At 32.2% G+C, this 21,807-nt stretch overlaps 2 protein-coding genes across 4 annotated transcripts; one reads left to right on the top strand and one right to left on the bottom strand.

The window, feature by feature from the left end:
- Positions 1-8,732: 8,732 nt before the first annotated feature.
- Positions 8,733-16,024, top strand: LOC145602673 (nucleobase-ascorbate transporter 6-like). Of its 3 annotated transcripts, none has more exons than XM_081658850.1 (15): positions 8,733-8,754; positions 9,483-9,616; positions 10,474-10,571; positions 10,693-10,869; positions 10,995-11,095; positions 12,138-12,213; positions 12,341-12,400; positions 12,533-12,717; positions 13,042-13,138; positions 14,069-14,155; positions 14,282-14,340; positions 14,442-14,533; positions 14,621-14,698; positions 14,800-14,960; positions 15,075-16,024. In XM_081658850.1, exons 2-15 carry the CDS (start codon positions 9,511-9,513, stop codon positions 15,291-15,293), a joined length of 1,596 nt encoding a protein of 531 aa, XP_081514976.1. In that variant the 5' UTR covers positions 8,733-8,754; positions 9,483-9,510; the 3' UTR covers positions 15,294-16,024. The 3 variants fall into 3 exon arrangements, with proteins under 3 accessions (XP_081514976.1, XP_081514966.1, XP_081514971.1); XM_081658840.1 differs by lacking the exon at positions 8,733-8,754 and adding an exon at positions 8,761-9,007; XM_081658845.1 differs by lacking the exon at positions 8,733-8,754 and adding an exon at positions 9,183-9,320.
- A 525-nt stretch (positions 16,025-16,549) lies between these two features.
- Positions 16,550-21,037, bottom strand: LOC145602664 (aluminum-activated malate transporter 9-like). Its single transcript, XM_081658831.1, has 6 exons — positions 20,531-21,037; positions 19,167-19,304; positions 18,805-19,074; positions 18,504-18,644; positions 18,273-18,415; positions 16,550-17,651 (listed from the first exon to the last, which is right to left on the bottom strand). Exons 1-6 carry the CDS (start codon positions 20,916-20,918, stop codon positions 17,055-17,057), a joined length of 1,677 nt encoding a protein of 558 aa, XP_081514957.1. The 5' UTR covers positions 20,919-21,037; the 3' UTR covers positions 16,550-17,054.
- Between the last annotated feature and the right edge of the window lie 770 nt (positions 21,038-21,807).

Raw genomic sequence — 21,807 nt, 5'->3', positions numbered from 1 at the left:
TCTATAAGTTGAAGTAGTTAAAAAAAAAAAAAACTCTAGTGCTTCCTTAGAATGTAACTCAAATATAGGGTTAGTGAAGAGCTTTCTCAGTTTTTACTTTTGTTTCCTACTTCCAAAATATAGCACCATTTAGTAGTTGAACTTGACAACATTGAGTTTCTTTTTACCATAATAAACATACAATTTGTCCTTTTTTTTTTTTTTTTTTTTTAATTTTTTTTTTCCCCTTTCCTTTTACCATAAAATAGTTGAATGTGTAAATCATAGACCTGTCATCCTAAGGAAAAGATGTACAAGTAGTACTCCATAATTATCAGATTAATTAATACTCGTATACTCAATGGCAGAGCATAAGCATTATCATTGGAGTTATGATATTTAGGTCCTATAAGTTAAGTATGTGTCTCACTAGATGTTTTTAATTTTGGAATATGAAGTAATTATACTTTCGTGTTTTGTGTTATGTTTGTTAGATGTCATTTTCAATTAATAATACATGACTTAACATCGCAAGTTTGTAAGTCTTAGACTTTTATCACGGACTTCATATTTAGGATAACATAATAATCCTACCTCATACATACTCTATCAACTAAGATAGCTACATTCTCTTTAAAATTAACTCTCTACGTCCTCAATTATTCGCCTCATTGTTATTTTTGTATCTTGTTGGTTTTTTGTTAAGTGAAATTGATAAAGGATAGAATTATAAAAGTGGTATAGTCAATTATATTTTACGTGTGAAAAAAAGAAGTTGTGAGCTGATCCATGATCAAAAATAGAAATAAGGCATTCTTTTAAGAACAAGCTTAAATGGAATATGAGATAAACCATTAAGGAACGAAAGGAGTAACTTTCTAAGAAAAAAACCTCCTCCTAGAATATATTGGTGATATTAAGATGCTTTGTTACTCCATACTTGTTAATCATAAAAGACAATTTATCAAATACGTAGATATAATTTACTGATTATAAAACTTCACCAATTAAAATAATTAGTTGCCACTTGTTACTCTTATTAGTTTCAAGAGTGTAATAACCGTTAATAGTACTAAGGGCCTGTTCATATTTACTTATTTTCAGTTCAGTTCAGTTTAGTTTAGTTCAGTTCAGTTCAGTTCAGTTCAGTTCAGTTTAGTTTAGTTTAGTTCAGTTCAGTTCAGTTCAGTTCAGTTCAGTTCAGCTCTAATCAGTTCAGTTCAGTTCAGCTCTTAATTTCCCTCTCTCATAAAATATTCATTTCAGCTTAGTTCAGTTCAGTTCAGTTCAGTTCAGTTCCAATCAGTTCAGTTCAGTTCAGTTCAGTTCAGCTCCAATCAGTTCAGTTCAGTTCAGTTCAGCTCAGTTCAGTAAATATGAACAGGCCCTAAGACTACTAACTAGTACTATTAACAAGGAGATGAATATCCTCATAAGTAAGTTTAATTTGTGGATGATTAATTAATTTAGTTAGTTAAAGTCTTGATAGAAGGTATTCAACACCAGAGATCAAATTCCGTCTATATCATTGTCCTTGTAACTTATTTTACAAAAATAAATAAATAAATAAATAATTGTACTTTGAGCTCATTCCAACCCACCATTTTCATATTTTAGCCCCATATATATATACTACCTTCTTTAAATTAGTTGTAACTTTAAAATATTTTATATCTCACAAATAATACCCTAAATTTACAACTAATCATCAATTACATAATACTAAAAGCGAATCTGACATGACACTTGTCATGTTCCGATTAAAAATTCCCCCCCCCCCACTCTTTTCTTTCCATTTTTTTTTTCTTTTTTTGTACAAAATCTTCATTAATATTATTTTATATATCCTATGATATTTAACTTTCAATTTGGCAACTATATACGAAATATATTCTATATACATATCTTTCGTATTTTTTATAATAGGTATTTTTCTATAATAAACAAACACATAATAAGGTAATATATTAGAATAATAAAATGTACTACTCCGTACTTCGTATCATTCTACAACGTATTTTTTCTTTGAAAGTTTTTTTTGCTCTAACCAGATTTGATAAAACAATTACAATTCAATAACTATAAACATAAATATAAAACAAAATTAAAAAATCATGATTATTAATTTTGTAAAACATTGTGCCAGTTATAGTATGCTATAAAATATTGTGCCGATCAAAACATGCCAACAAAATAGGGACATATAAGTTTATAATTACATTGCACGGATTATAATTATAAATTGCATTCTCATATAAAACACTATAATCATTAAATTTTTGTGTTTTTTTTTAATGTTTAATAATCAATAACTTTTGATAACAATATAATATTAATTCAAGTTTTTTTGTTTGTTTGTTTTTTTTTAAAAAAAGAAATTCAAGTATTTGTTTCAATTAAAAATATTGTTTTTTTTTTAAAAAAAAAAAATAAAAATTATTGTTGTATTAACATTACAATTCAATAACTATAAACATAAATATAAAACAGAATTAAAAAATCATGATTATTAATTTTTATAAAATTAGTCAATTAAATTTGTAAAACATTGTGCCAGTTATAGTATGCTATAAAATATTGTGCCGGTCAAAACATGCTAACAAAATAGGGACATATGGTTATATAATTACATTGCACGGGTTATAATTATAAATTGCATTCTCATATAAAACACTATAATCATTAAATTTTTGTGTTTTTTTTTTGTTTAATAATCAATAATTTTGATAACAATATAATATTAATTCAAGTTTTTTTGTTTTGTTTTTGTTTTTTTTTTTTTTTGGAAAAGAAATTCAAGTATTTGTTTCAATTAAAAATATTGTTTTTTTTTTGAAAAAAAAAATTATTGTTGTATTAACATTATAATTCACTGATTCATAATTTGATTAAGTAAAAACCGTGCATTGCACGGGATTTAAACTAGTTTTTAATAGAGGTAATATATATATTTTTTTTCTAATTACTCTACTAGACTACTACCCATACTGTTTATTTTTATTTTTATACTCGTATTTTTTTTTTGTAACAAGTGGATTGTAAATTTTCCATGCCAAACCAAGAAAAAAAGGTACGGAATGGAGAATACATAATTGACCCTACTTTAGGAATTGATGAGACTTGGCCAGCAAAGAATTGATGAGAGAGAAAATGACACAACACAAAGCAAATCATCCTTTTTCCAAGGTCAGAACTCAGCATCAAAGCTTAAATTTAAAAAATAAAAATAAAAATTAATTTGCATGAAGGAAGACTGAATAATAAGAAGAGTCTGCATTAAAAGTTGGAATTGCATTTTGGACCACACATTACATGCACCGCAACAATTTATACGGGCTTTTGGAGGTATCCTAAGTTACATAAAGCCTCTCTCATCTTTAGGGCCCATTTTCTAAAATACTCCTTGTAAGCTTCTACTTTGCAGCTTTTATTCACTCTCTTTTCGTACTTGTTTTTTCAATAGGAGGATTGAGTTTCCATGAAACATGACCTACAATTCCATTCTCCAACTATATGTTCTGATTTACTGAACTGAGATTAATTGAAGAGAACAGAATTTATTGGAGCTGAATTAAACTGAATAGAGCTGAAATGAATCTGAACTGAACTGATTGGAGGTGAATTGAAATTAAGCTAAAGAGAACAGGCCCTAAATCGATGAATTGATTTATGTAGCATTTTGGTCCGATAAGACATCTGCTCCTTATTAACTCTTGGAAAAAGACCTACGATTGTTTCATTGAGGTTGCTTCGTGTTGAGGTGGGCCAGTTCACATCGTGAAAGACGCAGACCAAGTGGCACAACTGCACATGCACAAGCGGAATAACATATTAGTATAAGCCTACGAGGTATATATATTAATATTTAAAGTGCAATCATTATGATTTCGAGGTCACAAGGTTAAGATAAACAAAAGAAAATTACAACTAAAACATCACAGCAGAATTAAAACTAAAAGTGTAAAGCAGTTATGTTAGAGTGTTATAAAATATAATTTGTAAAATAAGAGTATTAATATAAGAAAAGGATTGATTGAAATTAATGACATTCACTAAAAACAAATTTATAAGTTGAAGTACACGACCTTAGTTTTAGGTATACATTTGATTCATGAAAACCAACAACAATAACAAAGTACTCCTACTTTGTACAATTGTACAATACAAGCATTATTTTTGGTCTAATGTACAACATGTAGGTGTTTTGACCAATCAACTCCGTACGTGAATGTAAAATGTTTACCTACAATGGGTTGAAAAACTCCATTCTATGCACTAATTAGAAGTAGTTAGCACGTTTTACATGTAATGGACGGTGCATACTCATTGAATTGATTTAACCTCAACTGCTATCATGAATCCCTTTAAATGACTACGGCTAGGGTGGGTGAAGCTCTAACACAAACCTTAATCACAAATTCGGTAACTCCGCACACGATTTATCCTTTAGGGCTAATTTGGATTTGAGGATCAGTTTTGGATGGTTAGATTCCAGTCTCCTCCTAATTATTGTTGCGGGGGATCGAACACGTGATCCTCCCTACCAAATGTAGCCCCAACCACTATTACACTAACAGTCAATTGGCCCATACATATATTATCTACAGTAGTAATCCATTCATAGATGTAAGTTTGATCATCAATATCTAAAATTGTGTATAAGTAAAGATAATAGTACCTTTGTTTTGTAATAATTGCAATAATTTGGCATTTGTGCTATTCATATGCTTAATTTGACTACACTTTTACCAACATTATATAAAAAAACATATGTTGCCATGTAAAATTTAGTCTTTAGATACATTTTCATTATTTCAACCTTCTTTACTTCTTAATAATATATACTTATAATTACAAATACTAATGGCCAAAATTGTGTATATCACGTGAGCCAGTCTAACTATTGCGATTATTATGAAACGTAGGCATTAAAAAAAAAAAAAAAAACCCCGATATTATGAAACTTTGTTTAAACAAACCTAATACAATTACTCATAAGACATAACCATGCTTTATATATTATATGTTATTGAGAAATCACAATCAAAGTTGATGAACTTTCCAAAAAAGGAAATGAGTAAACATAAAGATCGATTGGGAGGGTATACAAAGTTGAGGTAGTGGACTGTACATTGTGGACTTAGAGGTGTAGATTTGGTTGGATGGAGTCATTTTTAACATCTCCAATTACAACACCTCCAATTACAACACATTATATATATATATATATATATATATATATATATATATATATATACGGGTTGTATTAAAAAAGGTGAAGAGGAATTTAACGACATTATTGATAAATTATTTATGAGAGAATAGCTTGAATTGTATTGATGATCTTGGCTAATATTTATAGCTTACATAAGATAACCTACACAATATAAACTCTATCATATAAACTTCCATAAATCTATCTTAGAATATCACTAAGATATATTATTATCCTAAATATAATATCATAAGATATATATGGAAAATATATTTTCCTATATTCCTAACAATTATCTATGTACTAAAGTTATAAATAAACACATCTAAAACATAATCTGAAATGAACATACTTTTAAGTACATCCGAGTATGGGTTCGAGTTTGGAGGAGGCCGGAGGAGCCAAGAGGACGCGAAAGGGGAAGGGAGAACATGCACATAGTAAGCAAGAAACAATGGAGTAAAGTATAAGTCGTATCAAGACGGAGTTTAGTGTGGGCGAATTTGGGCATTTAGTTAGGCAATGACAGCAACACCCACGTTGTAGGCTTGTCCTGTTGCTAAACAAGTCCATCTGTGTTGCTTCCCTTCTCTCTCCTTTCAAACCCCTTCTAATAATTTTATCAATTGCACCGTCATATAGTACCATTGTAGTAAGTACCATGCATTAAGCATGAACTACTCTACTTGTCTCAATTTCTTAGCTTTTTTTTAAAATTTGCACACGTATGATTGAGTTTCATTAATTATTTTTAATATATTTTGAGCAAATCGATATATAAATTATTTTTATATGAATAAATTTTAAAAATATTGTGTAAATTTGTTGTTATTAAGTTATTAACCTATATATTAATGATGTTGTAAGAAAACAAACATTTTTGTAAGAAGTACTTTGTATGTTATAAAACAAATTTTAATTTTTCTATTAATTGCAATACTAATCTAATATCATTTATTATATCACAATACATTTATCTTATTTTTAATTGAATTTATAGATTTAATTAAACCTGATAACCCTTATTTCACCTTATAATAATACCTGATGAGCTTTAGTTGAACATAATTAACTTTGAAATCTATTTTCTTAGATGAACACAACGCACACATAGAGTTTATGGCAACATTACGTGGTTAATTGATTCAGTTAAATGTATAAGACACGGTTCTTTTGAACTGTTTTGCTTTGCACTACTGTGCTCAGCTTGCTCAAAATCTCAAAAAAAAAAAAAAAAAAAAAAAGAACCTAACTCCTAAAATTTTTTCCCTTATATTTAATAGTACGTACAATTTTTCTTATATTGTATGCAAATCAAAGAGCATAACTTTACATTGATCTCACCATTATCAAGTACGAGTAAACATTAATCGAGCAAATCTATGCCCGTCACTCCCTCCTAGAAAGAATAGAAAATATTGGATCTCTATAGTTTTAATGTTCAATCAAAATTAATATAACAGATTCTTTTTAGTTATTTATTTTTAGTGAAAATTACAAAGTAACGGTTACCTTTAATTGTAGGAAAACCCTTATTTGATTTATTAATATAGTAATTAGAATAATGACATCAAGTAAACTTAATATAGTTATGTAAATTCAAGTTGTCCAAAAAAGTGTCAGGATAAGAAAGAAAGGGGAGGATTCGGAAGATTATGCTTTTGTTTGGCTTTTGCCTTTTCACTAATTGTTTTTCTTTTGAGAATCTTTTTAAATTAAACCCCTTTGCTCTTTTCCACATGATGACAAACACGAAATTGAGTATTCATAATTCTTACTTGAATTTGGTTCACGAGGTGGAATTATTGTAACAATCATCATGATCGTGAAACTTAATTGAGCAATTGTTGGAGATTATGATAATGTCGATTTATGTGCTCTTTCCTCTTAATTTCCCTCAGTTTACAATCTCGCACTCACATTCAAAATACATGCGTTGTGAAAAAATGTCATATAACATCACAGTCAAATTAATGATGTTGAGGTCGTGGATTAGTGACATTACAACATAGCTTAGAATCATATATCATTGTAGCTCGACTGAAGCTGCTTGAGTTCAACTAAAAGAGCTATTCATGAACTAAGCTCGAGCATTAAAATTTCCAAACGAACGAGCTAAGCTCAAACCAACAAAATTAAAGCTCAATTGTTTGAGCTCAAGTTCATGTGTTTTCTATCAAACCTAGCTCAAATACCCTAATACCCGACTTGTTAAATTGATACCCCTAATCAGAGACTACCTTAATTAAAAGACGTTTGTTACTCAATGTATATTTTCCATGATTTATTTAATTATTTAATTTCTTTGAAAAAATATTTTTATTTTCCACTCTCAAAGTCTCAATCCTTCTCAAACTTGAGCGTGAATAATTGAATTACCCATGCATGTCTTTAGCTTATTGTTGACTCAATACTTGTATTAAACACCTAACACCTACATGCATGTTTTTAGCTTATTGTTGACTTTAACCGTAATTAATTCTCTATAAATTCTTTACTATTGGTAAAATCAATACATCTAAAAGCTACTGTAGATGACAATTAGTGCAAAAACAAAAGTGATTATCTGGCTAAATAGTGACGTTAATCAATCTACATGTGTGATTATACTTGAAAAAACATTCTAGGTTCAATCAATGTCCATAATAATCTTTATACTATAATGTTCATATTGTGCCAACAATGATGAATAAAAAAGTTCCCACATAATAAAATAAAATTTCAATCATGATTTTTGAATTAATAATTGATTTAATTGAATCTCAAGCTTTTTGTAATTCTCTAAGGGTCCAATAATGTAATCCTCATTTTCTTGCACAACTTAGACACTTAAACACTTTGCATGATAATCACTATCATCAAATAAATTATGATTAAGTTTTGCCACAATTGGTTGGGCAGTCCACAATTAATTAATACAAATAGAATAATTTTGTCACAATCACCCAAATCAAAAGTCATTAAATTAAGACCCTATCACATGAAAGTTGAAGTTGGTATGGACTTTACTTGTATTACAATTGTCCAGTTGTATGAGAACTGGATTCATGGGCAACAACCAGGAATTAAGGAAAGAATTAAACAAACATAAGTTAATTTGTAGAGTTGCTCGACTCTACTCGTTTATTCCTTCAAAATTTTCCATTTCTTAATACTTATAACACAACCGTGATTAGAAAACTCATATATGACTAACCCACGAGGCCATGACATATTAATCAGCGAACTAAAAAGACTCCTAAACTATAAGTAGAAGCTTTCTAGTCAAATATGTTAATGTTGCGAGTATTAAACAACTGGAAAAAATAATAATCCAAACTTACCTAAAATTCTTTCATACCAAAATAGTACAAAACAGAAAATAAATACGAGTAGCAGGCAGAAGGGTCAAGATTTTGCCAGATAAAGTCCAATAATAGAGTTTAATTAAACCCTTTTGTCAAAGGGTATAAAAGTCATTTCATCCATATAATACAACCAACACGGCGTCGTTTATGTAGGAGCGGCTACCTTTATTGGTTTCTGGGTGTAAAAATTGCTCAAAATATTCAAAGCATAAAGTAAGAATTTTTTTTGTAAATTTGCAAAAATTTATCAAAAAGGCAACCTAACTCTAAATTATTGATTTCTAGAAAGAAAAAGAAAAAGAAAAAGAAAAAAGAGAGTGTTAAGTAGCATAACACAAGAGTTTTTTAGGAGAGAGAAAGTAGAGAGAGAAAACTGAAGTGATAGAGCTTCAGACATTGTTAACCTGCAACTCATATTTTTTTTTCTGAGTAAAGAAGAACAGCTTAATTTGGTGAAAAAATTTAGGTGGGGTACTAAAAACTTTGTTGACATTTTATTTTTTTTCATCAAAAAAATTTAATACCCACTTGATTTATTAGGGTCTTAAAGTTAGTAAAAAGTTAATTTGGCTTTTTATTTCGTACTACAATATTTGCATAAATTTTTTGGTTTTATTTTTTATTTTTATAAATTTCCCACTATTTCTGGGTCACATTATTTGATTTTTAGTGCCTTTTTACAGTCTTTTTAGGTGGGTGATAGCAATCAATTATAGTGTTATTGTTATATACATGTGGGTGTGTTCCCTTAAGTAAAGTCGGTGTTATAATTTTTCTGGGTACTGAAAATTTCTGATTTTCTGGGTGTTAGATTTTCTGCATATAATTGTTGTTAATACTGTTTAAATGGGTTTCTGAAAAAGGAAATATTTGGATCTGGTTTTTGTTTAGATTTCAGTATTTTTTGCTGATTTTTTGTTGGTATTTGTTGTGTTTCTTAGTGAATATTAGTGAAGAGTGGTAAAGAAAATGGCAGGAGGTGCAGCACCAGCTAAGGCGGATGAGCCAGCGCCACATCCACCAAAGGATCAGCTCCCTAATGTTTCTTACTGTATTACAAGTCCTCCTCCTTGGCGTGAGTCTCTCCTCTCTTATTTCGATTTCGAGGTTGCGTTTTTGTTAATTAGAAAAGATTCCGAATAGGAAGAACAAAAAGGAACGGAGGGAGTAGTAGTTACTCGTATTTAAATTTATTTAGTTATATGTGGTAAGTGATACTGTGAAGTGGTTTATGGTAGTGATATTGGATTGATATGTCTATTTTTGTGATGGATTATTGAATTTTATTTCCTTTTTTTGCTTAAAGTTTTGGTGCTATGTTAGATACTTTTATTTATTTTTGGTGGGTTAGCCTGTTTATTTTTAATTATCTATATGATTATTAAAGAATTAAGATTTATGGTTTCTTTTGATCTTAATTATTTAGAACATGTTGGTGGAGAGTCTAAATTGTGGTTGTTATGTAGGAAGAATTTTTTACATTATTGACATATTATGTGGTTTGTTGTATTAGTGTTTAGGATCACTTGTGGAGTTGTGGGGTTTATCCTAACCTATGCCTTATCGCCTCTAGTTGGTTGATGACTTACTGAGTGAGACAGGAATATTAAGGTCCTCATGGGTGTATCGTTGTCTTTGAAGGATTTCTCCTTTTTTCTTTTTAAAATCACATCCAAGCTCGGAGTATGGTGCTCATTGCAAACATGAGAATTCTTGATTATAGTTTTTCTGTTTTAGAGGGAGAGTTTTATCAATCATTTCACCTTTCCGCACAAATGTATATTTGGTCCTTGGAGCGAGTTGTTTCATCCACCCGTGATCTTATTGCTTTTTTCAGGGCTTGTTCTACTGGATTTTTGTGACCTTACCTTGCATGCCAGTTTAAAAGAATTCTATTGTTGGTCAACTAATGAAATTTCTATTATTTTGCAGCTGAGGCGATTCTTCTTGGTTTCCAGCACTACATTGTGATGCTTGGCACAACTGTTCTCATCCCTAGTGCTCTTGTTCCTCAAATGGGAGGAGGAAAGGTAGGTCATGGTTCACAAGGATGAATTTAATAATATCAATGAAATGAGGTTCCTGATAAAACTTCCTTTTTGACTGCTGACAGCATTGTCTAACCATTCTTTACACTTGCGTGTTCAATAGGAAGAGAAAGCAGAAGTTATTCAGACATTGCTATTTGTTGCTGGTTTGAACACCCTACTACAGACAACATTTGGAACTCGATTGCCAGCTGTGATCGGAGGATCTTACACCTTTGTTGCACCAACTATTTCCATAATCTTGGCTGGTCGATACAGTCAAGAACAAGATCCTATAAGAGTATGTGCCGTAAAACACATTTGTTGTTATTGATAAATGTTAGGAAAGTTGAATGCTGAAACATCTACTTTGCTTAATTTAGAGCAATTGTCTGTCTGACACACAACCTCTTTATTTCACAACAGAAATTCAAGAGTATAATGCGGGGAATACAAGGAGCTTTAATTGTTGCTTCAACCCTTCAAATTGTCCTCGGCTTCAGTGGTCTTTGGCGTAATGTCACAAGGTGAGTTTATGCTTGATGTTTTGTTGCTTAATAGTTGATACTTATTATCGACCATATTAGAACTTTGCATCATCATAAGCACTCACAGTTCACTAAGATTCTTTTGCGTCAAGGAACACAAAAGGATATCCTACTCCCCCCCCCCCCCCCCCCCACAACAAAAAAAAAAAATAAAAAATGCTAACATTTGGAAACACATAAAATCCTTTTATTTATTTTGCCTCTAGCTCTCGCTTATAGTTCTATGTATACCAGTTTAATCTGAACAGCTGGTTTATATTTTCACTTGGATTTTTAAAGCTGTTGGTGTTCCTCTCCTGTCCCTTGCCATACTTTACGTCTGGTTACATTCTTCCCTGTATATACAGCACCTTGATCTCTTTCTGTTTGACTGCTAGTGCACTGAAGTTGAAGTCATTGTTAAACTTTGATATACTATCTAATACAAAGTACTATCTTAATTAAAGAAGGGATGAATACTAACCTTCACTTCTTACTTTCTAAGATAAATTTGAAGAGCCATTGAAGTACATTGAAGGCTTAATAGTGAACACACATATCGTTATCCAATTTGTAAATAATTTGAACTAGTCCTTCTAATTCTTTTCATTATGAACAAGAACTCTAGTGGTTTTGTAGTAAGCCATTTTCATTATGTAATTCATAGTTCCAGGTGATATAATATTTCAAGTTTGTATGTTCTACCCTTGACTCGTAGCATTGTCATTATGTTACTTGTTCACTTATCTTCTTCGCTGCTTGATCCTGATAAAGGCTTACTTGATTGGAGCTGCTTAAATCTAAATAAAAAGGGTGCCTAATAGAATTAATTTCTTGTTAGTATTCACTTGCTATAGTCTCAATTGTGTTTTTTCTTTCAAAAAGAGCTGATTGGCTTGAGATGAAAATTAAGGCTGCTCAATATATACATATGGTTTATAATTGTTGCATCAATGTTTCTGTTCAAGAATTATTTGTTTCTTCCTCCCTAAGTTATGTATCAACTAATGTTAATCTACAACCGTCCTTTGGTATCTTGTAGGTTTCTGAGCCCACTATCAGTGGTCCCCTTGATATCTCTGGTTGGCTTTGGACTTTATGAACTTGGTTTTCCTGGGGTAATATTTCAGTGTCCAATCACTTCTTTTTCTTTGTTTTTTCTGTAGTAAAGTTGTTTGCATTCCTTCCAGTTGCTTTTATTTTCTGTTTATCATCACTGATGTAGGTGTTTTCCTGCTTCTTCAGGTGGCAAAATGTGTGGAGATTGGCTTGCCAGAGCTTGTGCTTTTGATATTTATTGCAGTGGTAAGATTATTAAGCAGACAAAACTAGCCCCTTTTGGTTGAATTTGGGAGTTGGGAATTAGATATCTTCAATCTTTTTATGTAATCATCATTTGGCTTCAATTAATTAATTCAGCCATGATTAATTTTGCAGTATCTATCACAAGCCACAAAATTTGGGAAGCATGTTTTTGAACGCTTTGCTGTTCTGATCTCTGTGGCTATAGTTTGGCTATATGCACACATTCTTACGGTGGGGGGTGCATATAATCATGCTGCACCAAGGACTCAGATAACATGTCGTACTGACAAATCTGGACTTATAAGTGGTGCTCCATGGTAATATATTTTTTAAAGTTGTTTTTCCAATGTTGTTGTTCGCTTCTTTTCAAATATTATTCTGCGTAAATGTTGCTATGCATGGGGATTGGGGAGAGTTTTAAACCTTGAGCTTGATTAACAAGTTCTTGATTGCAGTTATCTCCTACTCATTTTAAACTTAAACTGTAACTGAGAAGTATAAGGTGTCTTAAGAAATTACGGTAACTGAGAAGTATAAGGTGTTGTAAGAAATTACGGTTACTGAGAAGTATAAGGTGTTGTCTGAATTCTTGAGGTGTTTTTCCACAGAGCCATCTAATACTTTCTGATCTCATGTTGCAGGATTAGAGTTCCATATCCCTTTCAATGGGGTGCACCCACATTTGATGCCGGTGAAGCCTTTGCTATGATGTTGACATCATTTGTTGCTCTTGTTGAGGTATGTTTAAGTTATATCTTTTGCTGTAATATGTGGAAACTACTGAAAAATGAATGTTCACTTATCAGCAGAGGCGGACCTTTGAAGGGGCGGGCAAGGGCTTGGCCCCCCCTCAAAATTTGGCCCAAATTTGTTTTCATATTTAATGTCTAGTAAAAAGCCCAAAAATTCCTAAAGAAGTTGGTATTAGCGTCCAAGCTCGCTTACGTCATACCAGTATATGACTTATTTTCTCTATTTTAATTATGCACAAATCCCAAAGCAAGTGAAACACACGTGATTTCACTACTTGCTGCAAATTAAACTGCACAAATCAAAATACAATACTACCCTTTTAGAGTTTTAGTATCTCCTTTTGTTATTCTTGTTTTAAAAGACACTATCAATTATGGATTATTTCTATCCAAATGCCTTGAATTATTATTTCCTCTTCAATTTTTTGGTTGTGCAAGAATTGAGTCTTAGCTATTGAACTTAGCTATTACTCGTATTTGATTTTTCTTTATTAGGGTTTGTTCTCATAACCTAAACTGAGCTGAACTGTTTATGAGAGAAGGAAATTAGGAACCGAACTGAACTAAACTAAAATTAAGTTGAACAGAACAAACCCTTAGTTATAAACTCATAATAATTACTCCTATAGTTCCTTTATCCAGCCTTTGAAGTGTATATATATATATATATATATATATATATATACTATGGTATTTGTATAATTAATACTCGTAATATTAAGGTAATTTGGCCTTCGTAAAAAAAACTGTCCAGGTTCGCCACTGCTTATCAGGGCCCTGTGAAAAGCATTAATGAAATTTACATCACCAAAATTTTACAGTGTTTAAATCTTAGATGCAGTTAGCCCATCTTGTGTCTAATTTTAAATTGACTTGATTATTTTATAATGTACGAGTGGTTTTATTCCATTTGCAGTCCACTGGTGCCTTCATTGCAGTTTCAAGGTCGGCTAGTGCAACAATGATGCCTCCTTCTGTTCTTAGTCGTGGTGTTGGTTGGCAGGTAGAATACAAGAAATTACCCTTGTCTTCAACTTACATGAAATATTGTTTATTTGAAATCCTTGTTTTTCTTGTAAGTAAGCTTTTTAACTAGATAGCTTATATTTAAACTCTCTCTTCTTGACAGGGAGTTGGCATTTTGTTGTCTGGATTGTTTGGAACCGGGATTGGGTGCTCCGTTTCCGTGTAAGACTAAGACATCTTTTTTTTGTACTTGGTGTGCATATAAATTTTTATAGTATCAATTTTGTTTAGTAAGGAAACTTCTTCTTGGGTGTTTTATGCAGCGAGAATGCCGGCCTCTTAACACTGACACGTGTTGGTAGTAGACGGGTTGTCCAGATATCAGCTGGCTTTATGTTATTCTTCTCCATTCTAGGTGTGTATATCTAATACTAATTCTTGTGTTGTGGTAGTATGGCCAATTTAATTCTCTTTTGATTTCTTATCGTACATGATATTGCAGGGAAATTTGGAGCTGTGTTTGCTTCAATTCCTTCACCAATAATCGCTGCCTTGTACTGCCTCTTCTTTGCCTATGTTGGTAAGCATATGTGGTTTGACAATATAAAAGCGAAAACTACCATAGAACGTTTAATTCACTTACCATGTATATCATATTAACACTATCTTAATTTGATGCAGGTTCTGTTGGTTTGAGCTTCCTTCAGTTCTGCAATCTCAACAGTTTCCGTACGAAGTTCATATTGGGTTTCTCCATTTTCTTGGGTTTGTCAATACCTCAATACTTTAACGAGTTTGAAGCAATTAAGGGTTTTGGGCCTGTCCATACAGGCGCAAGATGGGTAATTCTTGATTTAATATTTTTTTTTTTATTTGCTCTTTGATCTATTGTGGGCTTGAATTATTCTTAGCCTTACGAGACAAGTGCTCATTTCATGTGCTATTTAAAATGACAGTTTAATGACATGGTGAACGTCCCCTTCTCTTCGGAAGCATTTGTTGCTGGAATTGTAGCATATTTCTTAGACAACACCCTGCACCGGAAAGAAGGCCCGGTGAGGAAGGACAGGGGTAAGCATTGGTGGGATAAGTTCCGGTCTTTCAAGGGAGACACGAGGAGTGAGGAATTCTATTCGCTCCCCTTCAACCTGAACAAGTATTTCCCATCTGTGTGATTTAATCTTCTGGGTATCAAAGAGGTATCACTAAAAAGCATGAGTTTTCCTCGAGTATGATGATGGTCGTGCTCTATAGTAATCATTGTTTGATCAAGTAACTTACAACAATTGCAATATGCTATAGTTCTCAGTATAAATTAGTTTGTTACTTTTTGTAGGATTCCTTTAGGACAATTATTTGTTTCTTTCTGTGTTGTAAATCCAATGTATTAGTTGTAACAAAGCAAAGCAACAAAGGAAACAAGGCCAATGGTTTATGAGTTTCCAACCCTTGCTCCCGGATATCCTACTAATCCAAGCTACAGAATCAACTCTGCTTCTGCAGATCTGCTGTTCCAGACTCGTTGCCAAATCATGAATCAGGATTTTTATGAGGGTGTTGTGATGTTCCCCTTGAATTCTTCAAACTCGGCTGAACTGACGGTAAATTTGCAGTCCTGCTCGTTCATCAAATAGGCGTGTCATCTTCAGTGCCATTGTTGAGAATTATATGGGGATGCAAGAGTATATTTGAGCTCATGTGTCATTGGATCTCCCTTGTGGAAGTTATAACTAGTTTTGCTACAAGCTGTTCAGATTCATTCAGGTTGCGAGTAAGATGTATGAAGTACTAGTACTACGTAGTTGTTAAAGTTTCTAGTGTTATGTATTAGTATAAATTTATTTATTTTGGATGTGTAGTAGTCTAGTAGAAACACAAAATAACAATGAGTTCTTCAATTGTTTTATATTGTGTGCCTTGGACAATTGTCAACAAAACATCCAATCAATGTTGTTTCCATTTCATTAATTTGATTTAATAAATAATTTGAGAACATTCAAACAACAGTAAAAAAAAATTAAAAAAAAATGTTATCCCAGTAAGTAGATAACATAGTTTATGTGATACTTGACAAAATAAAGTTAAAAGGATCACTCTATATAAGAACATAGTAGATTAATTAGTTCGTTTAATAATAATTTTAGTCTTTTTCATTGTTTTAGGGAGGGTAATAGGATCGCGGATAGACTTGCCAATATGGGAGTCATCCAAGAGGAGAGGGTTATTTATTTCGATGTTCCTCCGATCGAAATAAATAATCTCCTAAGGGAGGATGCTATAGGTGTGTTTTTAATCTTCAATAAAGGGCTCTAAGCCTCTAACCCTCATTTGAATAAAAAAAAAAAAATAAATAAAAAAAAAAAAAAAAAAACAGAGGAATTAGATAACAGGGAACATTTCTACATTTGATTTGAATCCAAACATTATGAAGAAATCGAATTAGTCACATATAAATATATATTCAAAGTAAGATAAACAGTCGAATTGATAATGATAGGATGAACATTTTTATTCAATCCCACAATCAAAACTTTTACAGAACCAATTGTATTGATTGATCGGATAAACTGAGGGATCTAGAATAGTCAAGAGCCCATTAAAGTTAAAGAGTAGAAAAGAAGAATATTATAGGTAGGTGTTGTGCCTGGCCCATTTCTCCGGCTTCATTATTCATGATTGAGCTGTAATTGATATACACCATATCAATGTAACCTATAACATTGCTGTAGTTCCTTGTCTATGACGTAAGGATTACTTACCAAGTATGTGCTCCTGCTGCAAACATCTCAAACTTCACCTTTGTAGACTTCAAAGGGATCGTAGGCTCGCTGCTATGTTAAATACAATCCATGTCTTTGCAGGGTTCTCCTTGTGCATGCCATGATAGAAAATGTGGCATCTGGTGCTTAGAACCACGAATCTCTTAAGAACCCAATTCAAGCAACAAATACTTCTGGTGTTTGATGGTGAACAGGTTCCTTAAATTCCGCTTTCTCACTAAGTTCTTTAAAAGCTTCAACAAGATTTTGGAGCCTCGCAACAAATTCAACCAAAAGGGAAGAAAAGGTTGCTAAAGATAAAGCACTTGCACTCTCATAAGTCTTTGACTCATCTTGATTTCGTTCCTTATTTTCATCAACGGATAACAGTGGAGCAGGCAAAGATGCCTGCTTCCTGTGGGTTCCATGGTTGTTTTCACCATCAAGGCTTGTATGTAGTGCTTGAAGGTCACTGACTGACTTCACTTCTGGCATTGCACTTTCATAATCTGCTGTCAGGAAATCTGGAGTTTGTCCAGGATTTTGTGGATTTCCAATCTCCCAAAACTCTGAATTAACAAGAAGATATGATTTTTTGTCAATTTTCTTTTGTAATGTTTCTACTGCTTCATCCACTTCGTAAAGTATATCTTCTTCTGGACCTAACTTTTCCATTCTTTTTATTCTGTTTCCCAGTTCACGCAGCACTTTAGCACCTTCATTACCGACTTTCTGAAGCTCACTACGGAAAATCTGTCTTCTTTCAGGAGGCGCCTAATGTACAAAGAGAAAAAGAAACCAATGAAATAACATAATAATGTAGCCACATAAAGAGTGGTTTGCAGGATAGGGAGATAGCGGTAACTTTAAATTTTATTAGTCCTTCAAAAGTTGAATTTTATGCAAAATTCCTATTCTGTTTACCTCTTTATTCGGCTAAGAGGGGTAGGTGTTGGCAGTTAAAATGAAGATCCAAGAATTTACACCTTCACTTTGCCATTGAAATTGAATGCCAAAAGAATGGGTTTGCCTCTTTGTTTTGACTATGTTTATATTCAAATGTTTCACAATCCAATGTAAAGTAGCATAGGAGTGAGGAGGGCTAGATAATGCAGCCTCACTCCTGAAGACTACTTGCCTTAGTAGATTATTGAAAAGACATAAGCTGTTTTCCAGCTCAGAATAATGAATAGATACATATAAGTGGGACAGCTGACTCGGCTTCAGTTAAGTAGCTAACCACTCAATTTGCTAATACCAATTCATTCAACTTTCTTGGAAGAACAATCCGACCATAATTGAAGTCAACATATGACAGAGAATTTTTATAAGGACTTTTACACAAGACCCCAAAAAATTGAAGAAAATTTTAAGAAGATGAGTTAGCATACAAACCTGAATCTCAGAAAGTATACAGCCATGCATGGCCATGACCATAAATGCACAATGCCTCAGAGCTCCGCTTACTTTGGTATAGGATTTCCATGGATATGTAAGCATTTTGTAAGGTCCGTGAGGTGGTTCCCAGATAGCAAATCCTACCTACACATTCGGCAAACAAGAAGAGCATTCAGTTACCAAATAAGTGTTAATAGAAGAAGATGCATTGAAAAATAAGTAAAAGACTTGCCAAAGTTTCCTCCTGACTTGCTGAATCTACAGCTGACCTATACCCACTATAAAGTGGATCATCAGAAGCTTGAAATGTAAGAATTTTTGAGGGGACTCGAGTATATTCAACACAGCTCAGATATCCATTCACAACACCTACAGAGTAGCTTAGCACGAGTTATTCAAGAATGACAAACTTGGTGTTGTAACATGAAAGACAAGAGGCAAAGCATACACTTATAATCAATTTTAAAGCTTCTGCATTACTGTCTAAGAAAGTATGCAATCAAAAGACATGAACAAAACATTAACAAACCTTCTAAAGAAACCGCAACATTCATAAAGTTCTTCACCACCAAGTTGTGCAGATCCTCTCCAGCCCATATCGGGTATATGCAGGTGTTTATCAACAACGAAACAGCAGCACCCAGTGCAATAAGTATGAATCTAGTAGCAGCTGTATTGACAAATTCCCTTGTTCTATACCCAGACACCATGATGAAGCAGTATGTCAACAGGAAAACTCTAAATCCATACTCATAAGGCTTCATTGTAGGATAGAGTTTCATATAGGTGGCAATAAATCCTACCATTGTGTAGAACCATAAAAGGAAAATAGCTTAGAATAAATATAAGAGTGAGACTTTAGCTAAAAAGCCACTGTTGCTAGTATTATACCTATAATAAAGATGCTAATGATAATTACAAGTTCTTCCCAATCTCCAGCTAATGTTGACAACATCGCCATGCCCAGAGCAAGTCCTCCAGCCGATAATGTCCCCAAACCACGATTGAATCCTTTGCTAAGGGTTGCTCCTAGAAATGCATCACACAGGTAGGAAAAACAAACATGTCAGCATAACAAAGTAGACAAATATCAAGATGATCTATTTTCATACTAAGGATAAACAATCTAATTGAATGAAAAAAAGCATTTATCATGAATTTATTTTATTTTATTTTATTTTATTTTTTTTTTTTCTTTTTTTTTTTTTTTTTTGTTCTAAAATCTCTAGTATACATGTAATCATAAGCTCAAGGGCATCTAATTCATTTATTGGATTACTCTATTATGATAAAATGAAGTCATGAACTAATGAACTTAAATAAAAGAAAACAGCAGGGAAAAAGAAAAAAAAAAGAAAAAAGAAAAGAAAGAAAGAAAAAAGAAGGAAATGACAACCCAATTGAATGTACAACACTAGCTAATACAATTATACAAATCATGAAATGGCCTCACCAATTTGCGATAATCTAACCCTAAATTCATAATCTACAAGATTAGTGAACATAGCCCGAACAATGTACGATTTATAACCTAACATGTAGCGGAGTAGGCACAACTTTGCATACAAAATACATGAAATGACCTTACCAATTAGCCATTAACTAACCCTAAATTCATAATCTACAAGACAACTGAACATAGCCCGAACAATGCACGATTTCTAACTTAACACACGGTGTAGGCACAACTTTGCATAAGCAAGTTCCCCTTCAATAAAACAGTATCCCCTTTATAACATTTTTTTAAAACCATAGATTCAATGCAAATATTAATGAGGAAGGACAAAACACATACAAAAATTCCCCTTATTCTTTAGATTCAAAGGTAAGCCTTAATTGCATAACAGAAATTATTATAGCACCAAAGCAAAGTACTCAAAATAACTTATTCACTGATGCTCAATTTGAAAATGCTATTCCTAAAACAGCAGCAATTTCTACTCATTGCAACAATTTACATGAACAATTAGAAGTTCAATTAGGGTTATCAATAATCATTCAGCAATTAGCCATATAATACAATTACACCAAGGAAACAAAACCCCACAAATTCCAAACAAACAAAGATCATATAACAACCAATTAATTGGAAAAAATTCAACTTTTTGATGATTACATGAACTGGGTTTTGCACAAACAACATAATTAACATCAACAAAAAATTTTTTTAAAAAAAACACATATTTAATCACAATCATAATATAACTCCAAATAAAAAAAATCTCAATAATCAACAAAAGTATTCAAGAGATTACCAATACTAAATTCGAAGACGACAACAACAGTAAGAATCGCCCAAACAGAGTAACGCCCAAGATCTTCAAATGGCTTCTTCAGAAAAATAAGAAACGAAAGAAGAGTTAAAGCAAGACCCATTTTCGCAGAAAAAACAACCTTTCTAGGATCCGATTTCCCCATTTGAACAGCTTTTATGAAAAATTCTCGAAACCCATTACACCAATTTACAAATTTATGTTGTAAAGAAACGAAACAATTTGTATGATGTTGTTGTTGTTGGTATTGTTGATGATGTTCATCTAAGAAAGGAAGACCCAATGAAGAAGGGTATTCTTTAGAGAGATTTTTCTTCTCTCTTCTCTCTGCAAAAGAGTATCGGAATGATCCCAGTTTTGCAGTCGACATTGAAGGTGAAGTGAGTGATGAACAGAGTGATGAACACAATAAAAAGAGTGAATGAGAAGATCGCTTAAAAGGGAGAACCGCAATTATACGAGATATCTAGATTCATTCATGTTGCGTGTAATATAATATTCCCTCCCTTCTTTTTCATTGCCCAAAAGCAGCCCGAAGAATGTTCTTTGGTGGATTCTGATTTGCTAAACTGAACTGAATTGAAATAAATCGAATTGATTGGAGCTGAATTGAATTGAATTGAATTGAATTTGTAGGAAAGAAGGAAATTAGGAACTGAATTGAATTGAAAATAAGTTTAAGAGAACAGACCCTAAAACTTGCTCTATTTTTTATTTGATAAATTATTTCGAGTTTTACTATTTTAGGCAGTGTTTTCTTTATTTGAATTTCACGCTATATTATTAAATGTAAAATTATCAATCCATGTCTTAAATTTTTGCCACTCACTTATAGTTGCAACTTTTGGTTTGTGAAATTGTGATCGGAGACGAATCTAATAGGATCTCGACTTCTAGGTATAAGTGTATAACTGAGTACTCCGTAGTATCTTGTGATATGAGTTGCAAGTATACATCAAATCCCTTTAAAACGATCATGAAGAGTCACATCGAATAAAGATAAGTGATATAATGAAGTTAGAAAAACAAAGAAAAAAAATCATAGAATTCGAATAAAGTGATGGAAATGTTAAGTGAAAACCAAAAGGAAGATATAAAAACTAAAATTTACAAAAATTATAAAATTGGACTAAAGTAGAGGCGATCAAAATGGGCCTAACTTGATTTTGGGCAGCCTATGAACATAAAAATTCAGCCCAAAGTCAAGTCTAGTTTGGTTAGAATTTTTTTTTGGGAGCAAGTCATGGACAAGCATTTTA

Source organism: Chenopodium album, chromosome 2 (assembly GCF_948465745.1).
Source record: "Chenopodium album chromosome 2, dcCheAlbu1.1, whole genome shotgun sequence".
Classification (NCBI taxonomy): Eukaryota; Viridiplantae; Streptophyta; class Magnoliopsida; order Caryophyllales; family Amaranthaceae; genus Chenopodium; species Chenopodium album.
The sequence above is the reverse complement of the archived record's forward strand: the minus strand, read 5'-3'. Positions and strand labels throughout refer to the sequence as shown.